This window comes from Garra rufa, chromosome 5 (genome assembly GCF_049309525.1).
Source record: "Garra rufa chromosome 5, GarRuf1.0, whole genome shotgun sequence".
NCBI lineage: Eukaryota > Metazoa > Chordata > Actinopteri > Cypriniformes > Cyprinidae > Garra > Garra rufa.
This window is the reverse complement of record NC_133365.1, coordinates 37,143,959-37,157,801: the sequence shown is the minus strand read 5'-3', so window position 1 is coordinate 37,157,801 and position 13,843 is coordinate 37,143,959. Positions and strand designations below refer to the sequence as shown.

At 34.0% G+C, this 13,843-nt stretch overlaps 1 protein-coding gene across 1 annotated transcript in view; it reads left to right on the top strand.

Moving 5' to 3' along the window:
* The window catches only part of unc5db (unc-5 netrin receptor Db), a 185,982-nt gene that overhangs the window by 137,111 nt on the left and 35,028 nt on the right, over window positions 1-13,843 (top strand). The window contains exons 5-9 of the mRNA XM_073840261.1: window positions 2,039-2,219; window positions 3,279-3,446; window positions 7,433-7,597; window positions 8,066-8,098; window positions 12,453-12,638. Coding sequence (XP_073696362.1) covers window positions 2,039-2,219; window positions 3,279-3,446; window positions 7,433-7,597; window positions 8,066-8,098; window positions 12,453-12,638 — 733 coding nt within the window. The remainder of the gene's footprint in view (window positions 1-2,038; window positions 2,220-3,278; window positions 3,447-7,432; window positions 7,598-8,065; window positions 8,099-12,452; window positions 12,639-13,843) is intronic.

Here is a 13,843-nt window from a genome sequence, read left to right as displayed (position 1 = left end):
CCCCCCTTCATTCTCTCTTTCTCCCTCTCCTCTTCATGTTTGTGCTCTGCACCTTTTCAAAGGCTGAGGGGAAGTGGTGCTCAAGAATGCAGAGCATGGCAAATGTCTCAACAGAGAGGTCTGCTTTCACTGTGTGCTAATTGCCTATTTCAGCTCCCAAGTTTCTCTGAAAACTTGAGTAAATACATTAGAGGAGAAGTGTGCGCTTCACGTCCATACACAAGTAGTATTACTCCCTGCTGAAAAAAAGCTTAAACTGGATGATTTGTTGGCTTTAGCTGGTTTAAACTGGTTGGCCAGCTGTGCCCCAAATCCCTTTTAAACTAGCAGAATATACCAAGCTAATAAGGTTTTTCGGGTTGAGAGACCAGCTAAGATGTTATTTAAGTAATAGTGTTTTTTTATAGTAATCTGTAAAATGTAAAGAAACAAATTTTACTTTTACAGTAAAAAATACATATTTCATTAAATGAGATAATATATCTGTATTATATTGACAACCACCTGAAAAACAGTCAATAAAGAAAAAGTCAAATGGTGAATTAAAGCTCATTACAAGCAGCTTTTCTACAAGCTGATATAGAAAATATAGGTGTTGTCAAACACACAAATAATGCAATAAAGATTAATTTAACAACATAAGATGTGACATAAAACCCTAACGTACAAAACAAAACAAAAAAAGAGAAGAACATAGTTGAGAAACAATTTCAATGAAAAACCATCAAATGTGAAAATTCTGGGAATTTGCATTTTTTCACTGTAAATTATAAGATGACTTCTTCTTCACTTCCGAAAATAATCATTATACATACTATAAATATATACATTACACTGATTTTAGACTTTGCAGACTGTATTTTTACAGCTTTATAGTGCAGCATCACAAATTTAATCACTCTAATTATGCATCTGGGTTAGTCATATGGCTCACAAAATAATTAAAGCATGTTATGAGCTATGAACATGTGGGGGATAATGTGATTCTGAGAAATAATCTGTGAATAGAGCAAAGTTTAAAGGTGCAGTGTGTAGATTTTTTGCGGCATCTAGTGGACTCCGTCCACCGCTCACCCCTCCCTTTACAGAAGCTACGGCAGCCGACCACGATTAAGATGTCGTCGTTTTAGACAGCAAAGAATAATGAAGTTTCTTTTAAAACGTAAATTAGGGAATTAGATTTACTTGATAATTCAATAAAACGATGTTATTGTGAATATTACTGATACTTGCTCATCATTGTGTCAGTGTTTTTTCACTAGAACAACAGTGATGAAACGCGATCTGTAGAGCAGTTTGTCCGTTCAGGGCTACTGTAGAAACATAATGGCGGCTTCCATGTGAGGGGACCCGCGGTGTATGTAAGTTAATAAAAACATAATGGCTCATCACATAAGGTCTTTATACACCCCTGAAAACATAGTTATGTATATTATATTGCATTTCTGTCTAGAGATAATCTTAAATATTACACATTGCACCTTTAAAGTGCTGTGATGAAAGTAGAGGAAGAAATGGTGAAGAGGGCATCACTGCAGCTACTGCTCAGCATAAATATAACTATAATTTCATATATTTAGTAACCATGCATTTACGCAGATCGGAGGGCGCATTCCTTTCAAAAACAAAAGTAACGTTAGTCCTCTGCGTATTCAGCAGCTCAGATGTCAGCAAAACGCCTTAATCGCTTAGATGACATTATGCTCCGCCGCCGAAACAATGGCGAATTTTACAGCTCACTCAGGGCGGGCCTATGGTTAAACACCAGTGACAGCGAACACTCATGGGAGGGGTCTTGGCCTGTGTGATGTCACATAGCCAAGAATCTCAGAATGGCTTGATCTGAGAAAGTGGTTATGATTTATAGGGATTTAAAAAAAAATTTTTTTTGACTCTGATGACCCTTTTAATTATTTAAAATCAGATATTTTAAACTGCCTCCAATAACATTTTATACTTTTCTATACTGAGTGTATAGAAACTGATATCTCTTTCGCAATTTACAGCTTTGGTTCATAAATGCTTCTATTTTTGTCAGGTGGAGTGGTTGAAAAATGAAGAATTGGTTAGCACCCTTGAGGATGATAACATTGACACCCGTGCTGACCACAATCTGATCATCAATGAAGCCAGGCTCTCTGACTCCGGCAACTATACCTGCCTCGCCAGTAACGTGGTCGCAAAAAGACGCAGTACCACAGCTACTGTAGTTGTGTTTGGTAAGATGACACTGATATGCTTCATTGACCTGTGCTGTCTCCTCATCTTTGCTAAAAATACGACTAAACGGCTCTCTGTTTGCAGCAGGGCTGTGAAGTCATTAATTATCACATTTTACCTGTTATCTCATTAAGTTGTATGCCTCTTTATGATCATTTTCACTTTTGATTTTTGAACTATTATTTATTCACCCTCATGACTTCCATCTGTAATTGTGTTTTTTGTCAATACAATGAATGTCAGTGGTGTTCAGTGTTTTGTTTTGTTTTTTGGATCCCATCAACTTTAATTCCTATTTCTAAGGTCCTATTTTCTTTTATCTTGCATTGTTTTGTTCATAGTTTTTTTAACATGAGGGCAAGCCACACAAACTGTGCGTGTAGAAGATAAATTTGCCAAAATGGAGTAGAATATGATTGGATAGAGAGACCTTTGACATCAGCAATGATAGGCAGTTGATAAGCATGTTTATATCTATGCACGTATAAATTCATGGTCAAAAGTTAGAATTTTTAAAAATGTTTTTGAAAAGTCTCACCCCAAATTTTTGAATGGTACTGTATGCTGAAAATTGAACTTTGCCATCACATGAATAAATGATGTATTAAAATGTATTCAAATAGAAAACAGTTATTTTAAATTATAATAATATTTTACAATATTACTGTTTTTATTGTATTTTTAACAGAATAAATGTAGCTTTGATGAGCATAGATCTTCTTTCAAAAACATTCTTAATGATTCCAATGTTTGACTGGTAGTGTTTATGGTTAGCTGTATTTTATTATTTGCATTGTGCATTTTCCCTGTTACGTGACCTTATTGAAACATATTGTAGCTAACATTGGTGTTAAAACACTGGCAGTTTTTCGGGTTGTTCAGGTAAGACATATCAAAGCTAGACTACAAAAAGTCAAACCACAGATGTAACAGAAGATTTTCCCTTAGCCTATTAGTCATCCTGACCTCTGAGTGTTTTTTCTGGCAGGGTGAAGGAAAGGTTGCCTCTCAAGTTCAGTTGTTGTCTTATTCAGCGGAAGATCTCTTTCTCTCTGCAGTGAATGGTGGATGGTCTCTGTGGACAGAGTGGTCTCCTTGCAGCGTGAACTGTGGGAGAGGAGTTCAGAAGCGATCTCGGACCTGCACTAACCCCGCTCCTCTGAACGGAGGAGCGTTTTGTGAGGGCATGTCTGTGCAGAAGATCACCTGCAATGCACTCTGCCCAGGTCAGATCCTCATCAACCCCAGCACACCCCTGAGATGCAGCTTATCCTCCAGCATAGAAACTTACTGTAGTTTTTAGTGTTAACGTAGCACTTAAAAGCCATGTTTTACATTCATAATACATCAGACATTGTAGTACATTCTGTAATAATTCAATGTCAGGGTATTATTATGGGTATTACTGAGGCTTTACTTCATGTATGTAAATGAGACCTTTTGTTCTCCTATGAGAATGAAGAAATAATCTCTAGTTAGTATAATTTTATTAGAGGAGTTATTCATGTTGTACTCAGTTGTGTTCTTGTCTTCGTGATATTTAAATCAATTTGTGAACCTGTCTTTTTTATCTGACCACGCACGATTACTGTTGGTTTGTATAATAAATTTTAATCTTCAGTTTATTGAATAATTTGTTCACAATTAAGCTTCAAATGAGTGAAACATGTTTAATTTGTTTAATGCCTAATTAATCATGCATTGAGTTTATATATGGTATGTGATGACAATTAAGAAATCAAGTCATTTTTTGTAGAAATTTAATAGGAAAACATGTTCATAGCATTCTCAAATGGCTTTTAGGTTGTGTTGCAATAATTAGTTCTGCCAGTTATTATAGAGAATGAAATAGTTTTCGCTATTACATAGGTCAGTTATTTATCAAATGTTAATTAAATGACACAATATACCATGTTGATTAATTGTTTATAGTTTAATTCTTAATTTCTGAAACCTCTCAAGCATCTGTCCAATTAGGTAGTGAAATCTCACAGTATTTATTTTCTTCACATATTGTGGAAATACATCTGTATAAGCAGCAAAACATTGAGCAAAATGAGTGCCTTTGCGTATTTAGTTTGACAGTGTTCATCAAATATGTATTTATTTGATTACAAATACCTCAAAAGCGGTAATATTGTGAAATATTATTATAATTTTTCTATTTTAGTATATTTTAAAGGGATAGTTCACTCAAAAATGAAAATTACCCCATGATTTACTCATGATTTTCTTCTTTCAGACAAATACAATTAGAGTTATATAAATATATCCTGGCTCTTCCAAGTTTTATAATGGCAGTGAATTGTGGTCAAGATGTTGAAGCAAAATACCGTGCATCCATCCATCATAAAAAGTACTCCACACGGCTCTGGGGGTTAATAAAGGCCTTCTGAGAGAAATCGATTCATTTGTGTAAGAATAATATGCATATTCAAGACTTTTTAAACCAAAATCTCTAGTTTCCATTAACTTGTTGTTATACGCATTCACGAGACAGTGGCGTTCTAGCAGATGATGTAGGACGTATGCAAATGAGATGATGAGCACAAAAGTGACAATTGCAGAAGTGCAGTGGAGAGCGCAAAATAAAACGCTTGAATTAGAAGTACAAAATGAGGATTCGTACAGAAAAATGTTGGAAGATTTCAATAAAAGCCAAGAGAAGCCTTGTTTTCCTGCTTGAAACAAAACTTGGTTCTCGTGAGACTAGCACATTCTCTAGCATATAGCAAGTCCTCCATCATCCACTGGAATGCCACTCTCTCATGAACGTAAGCAGATTGTATTTGTCTGAAAGAAGAAAGTCATATACACCCAGGATGGCTTAAGGATGAGTAAATCATTGGGCAATTTTTGTTTTTGGGTGAACTATCCCTTTAAAATATCATTTATTCCTATGATGTCAAAGCTGAATTTTTAGCAGCCATTACGCTTCAGAGCCACATGATCCTTCAGAAATCAATATAAAGTGCTGCCCTAAATGCTCAAGAAATTTTAATCACAGTTAAAAAATTTTGTTGTTGAAACCATAATTAATTTTTTCCAATATCTTTTAAATAGAAAGAGCAGAATTTAAAATGAAAATCTTTTGTAACATTGTATGTCACTTTTGATCAGTTTAATGCGTCCTTGTTGAATAAATATATTTATAAAAAAATAAAAATAATAAAAAAGTTACTAATCCCAAACATTTAAACATTAAAAGGTTTACATACACCTTGCAGAATCTGCAAAATGTTAATTATTTTACCAAAATAAGAGGGATCATACAAAATGTATGTTGTTTTTTTATTGTAGTACTGACCTGAATAAGATATTTAACATTAAAGACATTTACATATAGTAATAGAAAATAATAGCTGAATTATGAAAATGACCCTGTTCAAAAATTTACATACACTTGATTCTTACACTTGATTTCTTGTTTGTTCTGAAGTTAAACTGCCTGTTGTTTTTCAGAAAAATCTTTCAGGTCCCACAAAATCTTTGTTTTTTCAGCATTTTTTGTGTATTTGAACCCTTTCCAACAATGACTGTATGATTTTGAGATCCATCTTTTCACACTGAGGACAACTGAGGGACTCATATGCAACTATTACAGAAGGTTCAAACACTCAATGATGCTCCAGAAAGAAAAACAATGCATTAAAGGAGAAGTCCGGTGTGATATTGACCTAAAGTGTGCTGAATCATTATACCAAGTGTGAACGTACCTTGCATATCTCATCTCGGCTTGTGCCCTGCAGTCCGAAATCTGGGGTTAGTTAGCCGATGCTAACAGCAGGTTGTCAATGAGGGTGAATAGTTTATTTACAAGAAGATTTATACAGACAGTACCTGCAAGAAATTTACCGGCCGCCGCCATCTTGAATTTAGTCACGATAAGTCGAGTGTCGAGCAGGAAGGAAACTATAACCTGATAAGTTCCTTCCTGCTCGTCAATCGACTTATCGTGACTAAATTCAAGATGGCGGCGGCTGGTAAATTTCTTGCAGGTACTGTCTGTATAAATCTTCTTGTAAATAAACTACCGGTGCTTTTTCTGAGTTCTCAATGTCTCGTTTTAAATGTCAGGGCCCTTGGAAGTCTACCAATGAAGTGTGGAGCTACTTTGTGCCTCGTAAATGGTGTAAAACAGTGATTTATTTACATGGCTACTCCGATGCCCTATTCACCCTCATTGACAACCTGCTGTTAGCATCGGCTAACTGACCCCAGATTTCGGACTGCAGGGCACAAACCGAGATGAGATATGCAAGGTACGTTCACACTCGGTATAATGATTCAACACACTTTAGGTCAATATCACATCGGACTTCTCCTTTAAGAGGCAAGGGTGTAAACTTTTGAACAGATTGAAGATGTGTACATTTTTCTTATTTTGCCTAAATATCTTTTTTATTTTCATTTAGTACTGCCTTTCAGAAGCCACAGAAGATACTTACATGTTTCCCAGAAGACAAAATAAGTTAAATCTACCTTGATCTTCAAATTCGAAAGTTTTCACCCCCCGCTCTTAATCTTACTGCATTGTGTTTTCTTCTGGAGCATCAGTGAGCATTTGAACCTTCTGTAATAGTTGCAGAGTCCCTCAGTTGTTCTCAGTGTGAAAAGATGGATCGCAAAGATTTACAGTCTTTGTTGGAAAGGGTTCAAATACACAAAAATGCTGAAAAACCAAAGAATATGTGGGCAAAGAACAAGAGGCTTATGAACAACTATCACTAAAACAAAGTCAATGTAAACTTTTGAACGGGGTCAGTTTTATAAATTCAACTATTATTTTCTCTTGTGGACTATATATGTAAACATCTTTTATATGAAATATCTTATTCAGGTCAGTACTAAATAAAAAATAGCATGCATTTTGTATGATCCCTCATATTTTGGTAAAACAAATACCATTTTGCAGATTCTGCAAGGTGTATGTAAACTTCTGACCCCTTTTTATGGCTTGAAAATAAAATGAAGAACAGATAAAACTTTGACCCAAGCTACACATAATATTGAGAATGTAATAAATTGTCTTAAAATATGCTGATGTAATGTGTGTAACCCCGCCCGTGTGGTCAAGAGTTGGACTATTAAAACACTTTTAATTAAGTTTATGAAGTCTCTAGAAATCTCAAAAGCTCATTGCCGAGTGCAGTTAAGGCACAGAGCAGCTGTTCACCTTCCTTAAACGGCAACCCTGTTGTGTGCTCTGCAGTGGATGGCGTCTGGGAGGAGTGGAGCGAGTGGACGATGTGTAGTGCGCAGTGTGAGAGGCAGCGATGGAGGGAGTGCAACGCTCCACCGCCCCGTCACAGAGGCAAGATGTGTGAGGGAGAAGGTCAAACCGCGGAGAACTGCACGGGAGGACTGTGTACGCAAAGTGAGTATGCGCGAATGCCGTAATTTGTCATAAACACCGTCATTTCATTGATGACAACAGCACCATCGTCAAACTATTGCGCACTTGGTCCTCAAAGCTCAAGTGCGTGAATTTCATGTTTTAGGAACTGTGATAATTGTCTGCTAAAAGTGGATGAAAGTGACGGCATCGTGCCCCGTGTTCCTCTCGATATCTTCCTCGTAGCTGTTATGATGAGAACCCTCTCTGATTTCTCCTTCTTAATGAAGGATGGAAACATCCTGTAGCCTAAGTGATCCAAAACCATCTGCCAGTTGCTTCCCATGGCAACAATGCCGAGCAACAGTATCCACAGCTGAAGCTGGCATAGCCTGCAGTTGGACATCTACCCGTGATGTGAATCAGAGAGCAGATTTGTAATAAGTATTACAGGGATGGACTGTAATTCTCTCTCTCTCTCTCTCTTGTTCTGTCTCTTTTTCCCTGCAGATGGAAAGCTGATGCATGATGTTAAGCCTCAGAGTGAGTTCCTCCTTGATGTGAATACATAATTGCCATACAGATGAGGGAATAAAAATAAAAATAAATAAGCTGTTGCTGTTGTTAAGTGAACTACTGTTTGAATCAATTTATCTTAGATGTCTTTTTTTGAAAATTTGTGAGAATTTAGGTGCTAGGTATTTTTTTTACTTCCTCCTTAATTAAGATAAGCTGAATCCCATCAAATATGTCTTCAGATCTACGCTTGGTTACCTGTATCATTATGCTGACAACAGGTGTCATTTTCAACAAAGTGGAAAAAATGATGCAGAAGATTAATTAGCAAGAATCCAATCTGTCTCTCAATTTGAATTTTAGTATGCAAATTGCAAACCAGCTAAAGCATCCACAGTGAATAAACTTTACAAATAAGAGTTTATGCAATGTAAAAATGGTTGTTGAAAATATGAAATCAAATAATACATTTGTAATATAAAATTAATTTACAAATGTAATATAAAGTTTATTTATTTAAGTTAATTTATTTAAAAGTAAAACTGCCAGTGGAACAACAAGATACATTTTCAGATAAATAACATTTATTTATTTGTTCATTTATCTATTCATAAAATAATTGTAGATTTTTTTTTATTGTTTATTCAGTAAAATAATTGTAGAAAAACTGCCAGTGGAACAACAAAATAAATTTGGCAATATTTTCTAAAACAATATATGTTTTAATATTCTAAAAAAAATATTTCCTCTGCCAGTGGAACAACAAAATATTTTTTTTTTCTAAAAACAATATATTTAAAAAAAAATTAATTAAGTTTATTCATACAATAATTGTAGATATTTTTATTGCATTTTTTTAAGTTTATTCATAAAATAATTGCAGAAAAACTGTCAGTTGGACAACAACATATTTTATCAAATGTTCTCTAAAAACAGAACTGCCAGTGGAACAACAAAATAAATTTAGTAATTTTACCAAATATTCTCTAAAAACAAGATATTTGCTCTGCCATTGGAACAGCAAAATAAATTCTCTAAAAACTAAATATTTTAATTTCATTGTGATTTTTATGAAGTTTATTCATAAAATAATAGTAGAAAATTGTATTTTAGAAATATTTTTAATGAACTTTATTCATAAATTAATTAAAAACTGCCTGTGGAACAACAAAATAAATTTGGTAGTATTTTACTAAATTTTCTCTGAAAACAAGGTACTTTCTCTGCCACTGGAACAATGAAATAAATTTTCTCTAAAAACGAAATATTTTAATTTCTATTCTTTTTTATTTTTCTATTTTTTTTTATGAAGTTTATTCATTAGTTAATTGCAGAAAAACTGCCAGTGGAACAACAAAATAGATATGGTAATATTTTACCAAGTTTTCTCTAAAAACAGAATATTTTCACTGCCAGTGGAACAACAAAATAGATTTTCTTGAAAAACTAAATAATTTTAATTTGAATCTTTCATAAGTCTTATTCCCTCACGGCAGTTTTTCTCAGCTGAATTGATTAGAAAAAGGCAAAGACCCTAATTAAGAATTAGATGATTCTCAGTATAATCCTAAATATTCTGCAGGTATCCTTATCAACTTTTCCAGATTTTCTCCTTATCTATTTCAGGGAATTTCAAAGTGCTAGTCAATGTTTTGTGTCCTTTCAGATTAGAGAGAGTGAGTGATTGGATGTGGCGTTTGAACATGTGCTATATTTAGAGGAAGCAACGAGGTGTAATCATTGAATATTAACTCACCTCGTCAAGCATATTATGTCTTAATTTCTCCCCGTGTATTATTTTAACCATATTGAGGTACTTTGCAAAACATCATTTTAAATATGTATTAGTACCAGGTGCTGCTGCATTGTTACAGTGATGTGGCTCTGAGACTCTTCCGTGTGCATTGATGTGTGAGCTGGGTTATAATGCTCCTAATTGAATCTATTAAATCTCTTCCATGATGGACATGCAATTAATTCACCTTTACCCTTGGACAGAAACTTGTTTCCAGCTTGAAGCGTGTAATCCTGTTCAACTTTCTGTAGTGCGTCAGGATATTTGAAATGCAGAGCTGTAGTTTTCTAAGCATATTCTTCCTCTCACGGCATGATTAATGTCCTCTGTGTCCTCTGTGATCTGGCGAGTTGTGTCTGCCCAACCCTCCTGCTGCAGAGGTCACTTGGGCCAGTGCTGTAGATGCCAGCTGAACAGATGTATCATTGCGTGGGGTGTTGGCACACTACCCTGCCAGTTATTAAAGTAGTAAGAGCCCTGGAATTCACACCTCCCAAACTGCCCTCACGTGCCAAGCATATCTTTATACACTGCTAAACATGTGCATATTGCACCTGTTCCATTTGCACAGGTGTCTAAAAGATTTGCAAGTCTAACTGCCATGACCAGACGTGACGCCTTTAAATGCTTCCCTGTCACCAAAATGTTATTTTCTGGCACCATCAAAACATTTCACAATAAAACTGTTTAAAAACTCTATATCTTATTTATCTTACCTCAGTTATCTTACTATCGTCTCGGTTACGTATGTAACCCTTGTTCCCTGAAGGAGGGAAACGGAGACGTCACGGCGGTCCGACGTGACCGACTGAAAGGAAACTTTTTTGTCTTTTTCATAACAATGATAGCAGCATATAATATCAGCAAAAATGAAAACAATAGCAACTACTGCTACTACTATTACTACTAATAATAATTAAATATTATAAAAGATTTTAATAACATGATATTTTATACTATTTCATAACACAATATAACATAATATAATAATATAACAACATAACCATAATAATAATGAAATATAAAATTACTTAATTAAAATGATTTTAATATTATTCAATAACTGCTATTTTATAATACTATTTTATGACATTATTATAATTTTACACACACACACACACACACACACACACACACACACACACACACACACACACACACACACACACACACACACACACACACACACACACACACACACACACGCACATATACATGTATAACCTTGCACTGTGGAAACATTTCACCTGCACAAATCTACAAAACTATACAATTTCACATTTTGTTGTTTTATTGTATTATTTAATAATTTAAATTATTATTTTTATTATTACTATTATTGTTATTATTATACATAAACCATATCTTGTTTATTTCATAACACAACAATAATAATAATAATAATAAAATATTATTATTAGCAGTAGTAATAATTTAATAACAATAAATTTAGTAGTAGTAATAAAAATAAAAATGTAGTAATAATAACAATATTAATATTGTCTGCTAAATGACAAAATTTAAATGTTAATAATAAAATAATAATAATTATTACTAATAATAATAATTATTATTATTATACATTAACAATATATTTGTATAACACAATAATAATAATAATAATAATTATTATTATTATTATACATGAACAGTTTTTTTCCACTATACAATAATAATAATAAAGTTATTATTATTATTAGTAGTAGTAGTAGTAATAATAATGTTAATATTATAATAATAATAATAATAATAAAAATAATAATAGTAGTAGTAGTAGTAGTTGTAGTAGTAGTAGTAATAATAATAAAAATAATAATAATTATTATTATTATTAGACATGAACCATATCTTGCTTTATTTCATAAAACAACAATAATCATAATAATAATTATTATTATTGTTGTTATTATTATTATTATTATTAGTAGTAGTAGTAGTAGTAATAATGTTAATATAATAATTTAAAAAAATAATAATAGTAGTAGTAGTAGTAATAATAATAATAATTATTATTATTAGACATGAACCATATCTTGCTTTATTTCATAACACAACAATAATAATTATTATTATTATTGTTGTTATTATTAGCAGTAGTAATAATAATATAATAATACAATTAGTAGTAGTACTATAATGTAATAATGTAAGCAATGTAATAATGTATAATAATGTAATAATAATTGTTTTTTTTGCTATACATGAACCATATCTTGTTTTATTTCATAACACAATAATAATAAAAACAACAATGAAAAAATATGAAAGACTGCTTATCATTAAAGTAATTATTTAAATAACTGCATAACACGTTAACACATTTCCTTCTAATAATAAAAAATACATAATAATAATTAATGCATATACAATATAGTAGTAGTAGTAGTAGTAGTGTTATGACATGATATAAAAGATTAGTTATAGTTACAGTAATATTTTGTGTTTTATAACACTACTACTACTAATTACAATAGTATTTGGTCCAAGATAGCAGAGGAATGTACATGTATGTGTTGTATGTATGTTTCCACAATAAGCAATAAATAGTTTTTCCATTAAGCCTGTGTGTGTGTGTCTGTGTCCCAGGTATGGAGAACTCTATTGATGTTGCGCTGTACTCTGGTCTGGCTGCGGGGGTGATCGCTGTGGTCGTCCTTATCGTGGCCATCACCCTCTACAGGAAGAGTCAAAGTGAGTATGGAGTGGACGTCATTGACTCATCTGCTCTTGCTGGGGGCTTCCAGTCCTTCAACTTCAAAACCACCAGACAGGGTAAGAGTTCACTGCAGATGAAGCGCTTTGGTTTAATTAATTGATTTGCTGTGATACCGAAGTTTATGTGGCGCTTGTCACAATAACAGCCTAAGCCACATTGAATATTCAGACAATTCCAAATAAATTAATTGGCTGTGAAGGCATACAGACACACATGCCACAAGATTCATTTATTTCACAGTCAGACACATATTTCACTCACACAAACAGCCTCCCCTGAGCTCTTTCGCACACAAAAAACTCCAAATCCTTTGACGAGTAAATGTGTAAGGCATGCTACGTTGACTTCAATTCTGCGTTTTTGTCAGCTGTGCCGATAACTTTTGTTGATAAGACCACGACTATAGTCACATGACCCACATTTGGTTCCGCTACACGCGTCCATATTACCCACGCTGACACTTCTGGGTCAGAGAAAGTGATAGCCATCGCCTTGCAGGGTAATCAATCCTGCCTGCTTGTGACAGCACAGTGAAAGGCTGCGACTAGCAGCTTGTGTTTACTGTGCTCAAGGCCTGGGATGGCGAAACCCCCCACCTTTGCATGCAACAGGAAAGAGGGGATCTGTCAGGTCATCAATCCTATTTAAAAAGGCCAACGTTCTCCCAGCCTCCCACTGCGCCTTATTCCAACAGCCAATCCGGTTCCCATCAGAGCTCATCGGAAAGACCAAACCCCATGCAATGGAAACAAGAACATGTTGGATGTTCACTTAAAGATGTGGGATGTAGAATGAGACGATAGAAGCTTCCCTAAACAAAAAAAGTTCAAAAGTTCCATCCATTTGAAGTCATTTTAATTAGCTTTTATTTCTCTTAAGGTAGGCTTTGTGTTATTATATTTTATATCACTTTTCATTTCATAACTAATTTCGCTGCATGATATCCATTGCCATTTCTCAGTGTGTAATTATGATAAAGTTTCTTAAGTATTCCAGCTAACACTCTAAATCACAGGTAACAGTATGACAGTCCAGACCTTTGCCCGCCTGTCTGCTCTTGAAATCTGAGCCACTGAGTCATTTTAATCACGACTCTAATTCCAGATCTTTCCCCGCAAGGTGCCCACTACATGCCTGTTTCATTAACTCCTATCATCCTGCGGTCTCGTCCTTTCATTTCTCTCTGTCAATTTTTTTTAAGATTTCTCGTCCCACAGTGATCATATCCTGCTTCTGAAGAGATATGAGAGGGGAAAACCAA